The 9,723-nt window shown below is 31.7% G+C and overlaps 2 protein-coding genes across 2 annotated transcripts in view; both read right to left on the bottom strand.

The window, feature by feature from the left end:
- Positions 1-2,179: 2,179 nt before the first annotated feature.
- The window catches only part of LOC111083027 (bile salt-activated lipase-like), a 46,007-nt gene continuing 38,463 nt past the window's right edge, over positions 2,180-9,723 (bottom strand). The window contains exons 6-9 of the mRNA XM_022382838.1: positions 6,125-6,315; positions 4,730-4,871; positions 4,310-4,439; positions 2,180-2,726 (exon numbers count right to left, since the gene is read on the bottom strand). Coding sequence (XP_022238546.1) covers positions 6,310-6,315 — 6 coding nt within the window. The 3' untranslated portion in view covers positions 2,180-2,726; positions 4,310-4,439; positions 4,730-4,871; positions 6,125-6,309. The remainder of the gene's footprint in view (positions 2,727-4,309; positions 4,440-4,729; positions 4,872-6,124; positions 6,316-9,723) is intronic.
- LOC106457026 (liver carboxylesterase 1-like) lies at positions 2,327-4,871 on the bottom strand. Its single transcript, XM_022382835.1, has 3 exons — positions 4,730-4,871; positions 4,310-4,439; positions 2,327-2,726 (listed from the first exon to the last, which is right to left on the bottom strand). The coding sequence occupies exons 1-3, from the start codon at positions 4,869-4,871 to the stop codon at positions 2,327-2,329; spliced, it is 672 nt and encodes a 223-aa protein (XP_022238543.1).

The following is a 9,723-nucleotide window of genomic DNA, read 5'->3' on the forward strand; positions in this document are numbered from 1 at the left end:
GTGTCCTCGTGATTAAATCAGATATCCTGAAAACTAAATAAGTGAAAAAGTGTAATGACTGAGCTGTTTTAGAACAACTGTTTTTACATTTTTTTTTTCTAGAACACATTTAGATAAAATGTACTTTAATTTTTATAAACATCAATACCGCAGAAATCCGTTTTAAACGGGGCCCGAGAGTGGCCAAGTGATTATCATCCCCGAATTGTAAAACGAAAGATTCCAGTGTGAGTCCCGTTGTTCCGAAAACACGCTTCGCTTTTTGGTACCGTTTTTGTGCTATAAAATATGTAAAATGTGACTATTCAATTGAGCAAGGGTAACCCAAGAGCTGACATATGTAGGTGCTGTTGACTAGCTGTCGCCTTCTAGTCAATTGTTCAAAATTAGGAACGGATATGTGTAGATAGCCTTTTTGTAGCTTTGTGTGAAATTCTAAAACAAACTATTGTATAAATATATATATAAGAGAGAAGTTTTGAAAGTCATTTTACTGAACAAACAAAAAAGTTAAAGGAAAATTACTTCAAAAACTTGATTAAAAAAGTAACAATATAGATTACTATGACAATATCACATATCCCTCAAACTCAGATAATGAGTTTTAATAATAATTTTGGGTGAATATGGCAGAAGTAGGTAAAAATGTAAAATATTGTACTAGATATTTTGCTAAAGAATTTGAAACATTTTGTTCAATTGCAGGCTATGGTAAAACAGAACACGTGGTTGCAGATTTGGGCTCCGCATTAAACGTTAGCAAGTAAATAAAGGAATTTTAAGTGTTTGGATTGAAGTTATAACCAATTACTTTATCTTATATTCGACAAAACTAGGTAAAATTGATGCTATATGCTCCCTTTATTCAAATCATAAGTTAAGTTTTCAGTTTGATGTTTATAAGTTATTACAATTATTTCCAATAGTTCCAATAAATCATTAACTTTTACTGCTATTTAATATGTCAAGCATATCAAGTGCTTTACAAACATCTAAGGCACTTCCTTATTTATTTTCTCCTTTTACCTCTATTTGTGGAATTCTGTCCTAGTGCAATTTTTGTATCAACTGTTCAATATATATATATATATATTCGTATATATATAAAGTACGCTTGCCTAATTAGGCCTAGCTTAGTCCATATTATTTCATTATGGTGTTATAACAGGGAGCAGCATCCACTTTGGCCCTGATTTTCCCAAGTTGAATTGAGTTTTTGGCCCAAACTAATTATTCGCCATAAGTAAACGAATATTTTAAAATGAATATGGCAGTTGGAGATGAAGAATCAAAAAGGAAAATAGAGATGAAGGAAGAAAAAGAATGTCATGTAAGTTGGTTATTAATATGTTTGTTTTCGCTCGTGTCTTTTTCCCCTAATTTCTATCATATCTTGTCAAAATGAGCCAAAATTGTAATTTTAATGATTAAAGATTTTAGGGAGAGGGATGGGGTAGAGCAAGCCCCAAATATTCATACTTTCAGTCGTTAAGTGGTTATACTTTGATTGTATAATTTTCATTTATTTAAATGTAGTTTCTTATATAAATCCTTATATACGTATATATTTTTCTAAATATAAGATATTTTAGGCTTAACGACATAATTTGTTTGCTGTGGACCCACATTTTATTTATCTAATTTTGTTGACAATTAAAAACAATGTATAAAAGATCTTGCATTCAAATTGCAATATATTTTAACTCACATACATGGCTGTATAAGAACCGTATATACATCCCTAAAACTTTTATGTTATTCAATTATTATATTGATTAAAAACGATATCACCGTATAAAACTGAACTGCATTTTTTTCGAGAAACATGATTTAATTCCAACGTGATTAAAAATAGTTGTTTCGAAAACACTACACGTTTCACCTGTAAATCACGCTTGTTCCATTTTGAACATGTTGGTATGATGGTGAAACAACACTACAGTAATCTTTAATTTGCTCTTTTAAATATACTTATAATTTTTTAAAAACGTTTATAGAAATATTCTTGGTAACCACTGCTTTGTTTTACTGGGTCAGACAAACACCCTCTGGCCTGTGTAGGATAAAGCATGATAATTTAATGAGTCTCAAAGTCAATGCCTATATGCATGACTGTATTACTATTACAGACTATAAAATAACGAAATAGATTCGGTAATGCTCTTTTAATATTCCAGTGATATGAAATGTTTGCATTTGTACGAGCATTTCGCAATAAATATCATATAAAATTGGATGTTTTCCTATTCCTTTGAAATCAGATTCTTTCAAAGATTAATTTTCAATATTTTTACATTTGAGCTTTTCAGTAATTTATTTTATGTACTTAGTATAATGTTGGTGCCACTAGAGGGCCAGGAGACTGTTGAGAAGTTTCTTCAAACGAATTCATTTCAAAATTATGGCTCCGACGTTGATTGTACAGAACAACTAAAAGTACTACAACTAAACTAAAAAGCGCCACAACAACAGCTACAACCGCCCAGGCCAACGTGCTATAAACTGCTTCTACTTTGTCTTCTACAAGAGGTAGCTTTGATGGCAATACAGTTGCTAAGTTGGAGAGTAATGGTAGGTGGTGCAACCAGAGGGTGACTTGTGTTTGTCGATAGTTGTGCTCCTTTTTCAAATCACGACCGATTGAGTAGAATAGAAAATGACCATTGTCACCTCTATAGTGAGGCCATTTATCACGATACTCATAGTTTAGGAAATGGGGAGTTTCCCTGAAGGAAAACAGAAAATATTATGGAAAAAATATTTATATAGATAAAATCATAGTAATAGAAAAATTAAAGGAAACAAATTAAACAGAAACAATATTTTCAGGAAAACTTACGAATACATTATATTTAATTAAGCTTTGAGAAAGACAAAAACACAAACTACTAACAGATAACGCCGTCGGTATCATTAAACGAGGTAATATAATAATGGGAATTCCCAAATGCATTATTAATGAGAGTATTGTAACAACTCATTATCTAACATAATTCTTAAAATATGTCACATTAGTGCAACACATATATATATACACACACGAAGTTTTAAAACATGCCATTTATACATTTTGTTTTGAAAGCTAGAGACAGACAGTGAATTATGTCCATGCTATCTTGTAATAGCAAAATACTTCTATCTTTCTCCTTGATAGGATATAATTTAATACCATTTATTATAGTACAATATTATAAAACAATTTTCCCATAGAAATAAAAATAACAAGTATTTTTTTTTCCAGTTAGGAGAACGTACAAATGTTCCCATTTCACTCGTGACAAAATATAAATAATAAATGTTCAAAAAATAAATATAAATAAAAGGCTTGCTAGACTTACATATAAAATTACCAAACTAAAACCCTGTGGAGATACATTAGGTTTTGTTATTGAGTGAACCAGTTTTACTTAATGTATGGTGTTAAATATTATTGATTACATTTTTAGAACATTAGGTTTTGTTATTGAGTGAACCAGTTTTACTTAATGTATGGTGTTAAATATTATTGATTACATTTTTAGAACATTAGGTTTTGTTATTGAGTGAACCTGTTTTACTTAATGTATGGTGTTAAATATTATTGATTACATTTTTAGAACATTAGGTTTTGTTATTGAGTGAACCAGTTTTACTTAATGTATGGTGTTAAATATTATTGATTACATTTTTAGAACATTAGGTTTTGTTATTGAGTGAACCTGTTTTACTTAATGTATGGTGTTAAATATTATTGATTACATTTTTAGAATATCTGTATCATGCTTAGAGATCGATAAATAATTTTGATTAAAAACAATACGTGGACATTTGGATATTATTCTCCAATAATAAGTTGAAACAAATGGTTTTATGTGTGTATAAGAAACTTAGAATAAAAGTTTTATTAGGCTTAATTATTAGGTCTAAATATGAATTTAAACGGTGATTTACGTTTTGGCTGTGTTTAATTGTGTTCCAATGCAACGTGATATTTAAATGCGCATTGTTCTAATTTCTTTAAAAATTGAGCCTGCCAAGATTAGAGCTACGAAAACAAAAGAAAAAACAAATGAAACGTGTTAAAAGGACACTTTTGGGATTTTTTAAGCACAAATATAAAATAAAATATTAAATTAATAGGTGTCTGTAAGTTGCGAATGTTAACTATCAAATAATTGATTTATTCTCGTCCTTATTTGAATTCGTTCTAAGATATTTTGTCCCCGCCTATGTTTCTTTTTGTCTTTGAGAACACAGTAAATTAAGTTAAATTATTTTAAGAGCAGACGTCACGTTTTCATTTACTATAAAAATATATCTTAATTCTTACCCATATTTAGCAAAATCAGTCCATAAAGTTAACATACGAGATTCTATAATTGAGTCTAAGCCAGACAGAAGGCGCTTTCCATCCCTTCGCAGATTAAATTGGTAAAAGAGTTCATCTCCGTGGGAAACAACTGCCAAATGAAACATATTGATATGATAAATTACAACAAGTTGTTATTGAAACATATATATTTATATATTATTTGTTTAAGTAATTTGACCACAACTTAAGAATCGCATAAAGCACTTATGATAGTTTCACGCAATAAATAAAGATGATTTGAAAATAATGTCTTTTTACCAACTATCACTACTACTACTACTACCTGTTCCATTACAGTTTTACTACATTGTTTTAGCGATATTATGCTTATACTTTTTACTATAATTAAGTCTGAAACTTAAGGTAACTTCAACGTACCTTCACCAAAAGTTGGATTTCTTGGCGCGTTGCTGTTTGATCCACGATACTGAAATACATAGAAGTAAGTTGGAATACCCAGTTGAGAGTAGGTTTTAGCTGTTTGATCAGTACATGACACATATAAGGCATCCGTTGTCATCTGTGGCAAATACATATATAAATGACAGTGAGATAAACTGATAGATCAAGACATAGGGATGCAGATAAAAAAAGAGAGAACTACATGAACTAAGAAACGGCTAAATTTGTAGAGAAACAAAAGAACAGGCAGATATAAATATAATAAGATATTTATTATAACCTCTCCCAGTGTGGGTTTGGAGACCTTTTAACCGAGATAAGAGCCTGGACTTAACGTGACATAGACTATATCGCCAGCAGTTTGCACTTTTTGAAACAACTCAGTCAAGGTCGAATTCATAATGTATTTTATATCATATAAATTTTCTATATATTTAATACAGAAAAGGGGTGAAACGTGAGTCCACACACCACTTCACACGTTTCCACTCATTCATTGTCCACAGTTTGTCTTCTAATCTCTAATCAAGCCATGTTTTCCTGGTTGTGTCTAAGATAAATGGTTTTTAACCTGGTTGTAAGTCGCCATACTGCACTAACGAGACGACTAAGAACTATTTTGTTGGAGCGCGGGGTGGCTCTGCGGTAGAGCTTTGGATTTCGAAGTTATATGATACCCCAAAATATTTCCCACAATTTAAGTTGTGGGTGAGTGCATTATTTGCGTAACAGCGAATATCTTAACATGGATAATGAATGATAGGGTTACCTTCCCTTTGGTCCAGTGGTTCAAAATTAGGGCCGGCACCAGATAGCCTTATTAGTTTTGCCATTAATACAAACTAAATATGCTATTTTGTTCCTCTTTGAAAGTCAGGAAGGTCCTGGCTCTTACCTATTGTCTTGAAGACTAACCATGATAGATAGATGTATTTATAGAACTCAAACAATCACTTGTCATAGTACATGATGATACTATTGTATACATGTAGCTAAACTAAATGTAATACTTAATGAACTACACAGATGACACTCAATCACCAATATTAATGAACTACAAAATGACACTCAATCACCAATATTAATGAACTACACAGATGACACTCAATCACCAATATTAATGAACTACACAGATGACACTCAGTTACCTAGTATTAATGAACTACACAGATGACACTCAATCACTAATATTAATGAATTACACAGATGACACTCAATAACCTAGTATTAATGAACTACACAGATGACACTCAATTACCTAGTATTAAGTTGTTTGTTTGTTTCTTTTTTTTTTAGTTGCATATCATATTATTTGGTGTTATGGTTTTAGATTAACTTTGAAATAGTTTTACTATATATTTTCCTACTTACATTTAACATCGCCAGGAGAACATGACTGACGTTTGCAACATTTATCCTATTGAAATAGTGGAACATTACACTCTCGATCACAGCATAGTTGGCATTGATATTTGTCGCAGCTTGAATAAAGTTGGGAACAAGGTTTCCACGGAGATAATCTGGATTTTGTTTAAATTGGGCCAAATAATCGCTTGTTATTCCTAAAAAACAACAACAATAAATCAAAAAGATTAAACATCTAACGTTTATATATATATACTTCCAAAAGATTCAGTTAAAAAAACATTTCACATGACGTCCGAAAGATGTCGATACATATGATTTATTTGTAATTAAGCACAAAGCTACACAATTTCGATGACGAGGAACCCACTTTGAGACTAATAATGGTTGGAGACCTGATGATGACAAAACCTTGTCGAAACGTTGTACATTTGCTGTTATGTTAAACTTATATTAAACTTTTTCTTCATTACCCATTCAAGCCGTCTCCAACCGTTATTAAAGCTACACAATGGGCTATCTGTGCTCTACCAACTGCGGGTATCGAAACCCTTATTCTAGAGTAGTAAGTCCGCAGACATGCCGCTGTGCCACTGGGGGGCCGATATGTATGTAAAATTTAAAACTGTACAAAATGAAGATTTCGTTTTAAATTAGCAAACGTGAAATTTCTACAGCTGAAAACATAAAAAATATGCCTAATTTACGCGAAAGAGGTTAGCAAACTATGAAGGTCAATAATTTTATTGACTTGTAATTATACAGATTTGTGAATAACAAAGCAAAAGTTCATACTTACGTACCCCAAATTATCCTAGGATCTAACACTTTTTACGAGAGTGTACGTGAAAGGACAGAAAATACTGTACCGAACAGGTTAAATATTTTCTGGCTATCAATTACTTTACACATAATTTAATTCTATTTAACCAACAAGCTTTTGAACACACTGAGAAATTATTTTTCAAGTGTGATACGACAATGAGAATATTCTTTGAAAATAGAAAAGGCATAAACCTAAAAAGAACATTACACTGTTGTTACGATAAGCCGAACTATAGGTAAAATCAAATTTTATATTTAAAAAAATCAATGAAATAAAAAAATGAAGGTTAAAAGACCGAATTTTAGTTAGGTGAAGATAAGTTCTGTATACAATCTTCGACTCTTAATACTCTCTCTTAATAATTGACCAATAATTTCAGTTACGAAAAAACGAAAACAAAAAAACATATGTCTAACACATATAAGTCTATAGTGTACTAATATTTCATGGTTTAATGAAAAATTGCTTCCGCTCAAGGTTTGCTTTTGCCAATGCGGAAGAATACATTTTTATCATAAGGTAGGTTTACTAAAACAATTAAAATAGACAACCATGCTAGTTGTGAGTAACGTATAATTTGCATCATTTTATTAAGCTGTAATTGACCATATCGATAAAATAAATCTTCTGTTACTTAATGCTTTTTTGTTTTTCGTTTGTTTTAGAATTCTAGTGCAAAGCTATGTAAAGGATTACTTGCACATAACCGTCCCCAATTTTGAACTAATAGACTAGAGGAAAAGGCAATAAGGCATTCGCACCAACCGCCAACTCGTGGGTTACCCGAATAGTGGAATTTTATCGTCACTCTTATAGTGAAACCACGGATTTACAGTCAGGAAACGGTTACCTCTGTGCTACACCCGTCCCATTTTATTACACTATTGGTGTTCGTAGTAAATTGTGTTACATATACCCTCGTCCCCTTTAGTAATGTTTATGGTTTCCAGTTTAATTAAATAATAACCCCAATGAAGAGCTTAGCAACTGAAACTCAATTAACCTCATCGTTCAAGAAAGACTTGCTCATAAGTCTTGACGATATTATATTCACGTTCGCGCTGGCGTTAGAATATCTTAGTAAAAACTTCATAAGACAATTGGATAAAAAAATCGCGAAATTTATGATTTAGAATAGCGTACAAGAGGCTACTTTTTGATGCAAATACTAAAAATTTTAAAATTACTCCCTGTCAAAGTAGCTCCTTCATCTTTGTTAACGCCAATAATTAGAGGAATTCGTCGGAAGTTCCCGCTCGCAAGAAGACGTCTTGGATGATCCGGGACGAAGGGATTGTTGGTAAATAAACCGTCAATAACCGGAACCGCTCGTAGTGGAAAATTTCCTAAAAGCTACGAAAGATTAGAAATTCTGTCAGATGCACATCCTTGTTAACTAATTGATTTAGCTTGTTAATAGGAACTGAATATCTAACAAATATGTTGAAACGTTGTGAACAAAATAAACAAAAATTTTACTCTGTACAACGGATAAAACCTTTTGTGAAATAGGAAATTTAATTTACACGAATGCGAGATACTCATGCAACAATAAACTGAGACTCGTACCTTTGTCGGTTACTAGAATAGCAACAGTGAAAACAAAACATTCAGATTGGTTATTTTGGTAAGCGCAAAGCTACACAGTGGGCTATTCTGCAATGTGTCTACTACAGGGAATCGAATCCCAGATTTTTGTGTCAGAAACCCTGGGAACATTGTACACACAGTTAACTAAAAAAAAAATATTTCTTAGAAATTAAATTGTGTAAAGTAGGTAACATCATTATCATTTAGCCAAAATGTTTATAATACATATTTATCTCAAAATTTATATTGCATGTATATATCAAAGACAACCATGCTAGTTGTGAGTAACGTATAATATTTTTCTCTTTTGTTATAATTATATGCAATGCTGTGTATATACATGATATGTTTTTTTTCTCTGTAGGTTTTGGATTTGACACTGTCAATGGTTGATTTATCATTCAGGAAGACTTTACATTGATAAAAGTATATTCAGTTAGAGGGTACTTAGAAGCATCATATTTGTCGAACGTGCTGAAACAGAAAAAAAAAGAATGTTTCTCCTTATGGTAGTGTATTTCCTAACTAGTATGAAACTCACCGAGTTTTTCAATGTCCACTTCAAAGGGTTGCACAAGTCAAAACGACTCACAATTATCGTCACATCTAAACAGAACGTTTTCATGAGTGTTTCGGGAAAGACTCTATGAGGTCTATAGCCAAAACTTCGAAATTCGCTAATATTTATCCCTGACCAATAAAACTGATATGGGTAAGGGTTGCATTTACCGTAAGTTATCTGTATTTTCGATTCGCTTGTTTCAGCACAAAGCTATACAATAGACTATCTACTCTGTAGCCACCGCGGGGAATCGAAACACGAACTTTAGCGTTGTAAGTACGTAAACTTACAGCTGATCCATCAGGGGAACCGAATTTTCGGAAAACAGCGTTCTTGTATTACTGTGTTGGTGATTAGCCAATTGTGTTGGAAAGACCTAATCAACTAGATTCTTATAAGTATATATCTCCAAATAATAGTCTCATGATACAGTGACCTACAATCCTATATCATTTGAACAAAAATTCATAATTATATACGGTTTAGTTCTAGTTAGTAGCTTAAGTCTTGCACAGTGTAGTGCTCTGTAACGAATTTGTTATTATATATTAATTTTATTATCGACGTTTGTTTAGATTACATTTATATTTAACAACATGCGTAGCTTATACTGCTAAATATGTATTG

The sequence above is a fragment of the Limulus polyphemus genome, unplaced genomic scaffold (genome assembly GCF_000517525.1).
Source record: "Limulus polyphemus unplaced genomic scaffold, Limulus_polyphemus-2.1.2 Scaffold283, whole genome shotgun sequence".
In the NCBI taxonomy this organism is placed as follows: Eukaryota; Metazoa; Arthropoda; class Merostomata; order Xiphosura; family Limulidae; genus Limulus; species Limulus polyphemus.

What these genes read in the sequence shown, in the direction of transcription:
- LOC106457026 (XM_022382835.1), bottom strand. Translation starts at nt 4,871, where the DNA reads ATGACAACGGATGCCTTATATGTGTCATGTACTGATCAAACAGCTAAA. An exon ending in AAATCCAACTTTTGGTGAAG is followed by an intron (nt 4,440 to 4,729) that starts GTACGTTGAAGT and finishes TTCATTTGGCAG; the next exon opens with TTGTTTCCCACGGAGATGAA. An exon ending in ACTGATTTTGCTAAATATGG is followed by an intron (nt 2,727 to 4,309) that starts GTAAGAATTAAG and finishes GTTTTCCTTCAG; the next exon opens with GGAAACTCCCCATTTCCTAA.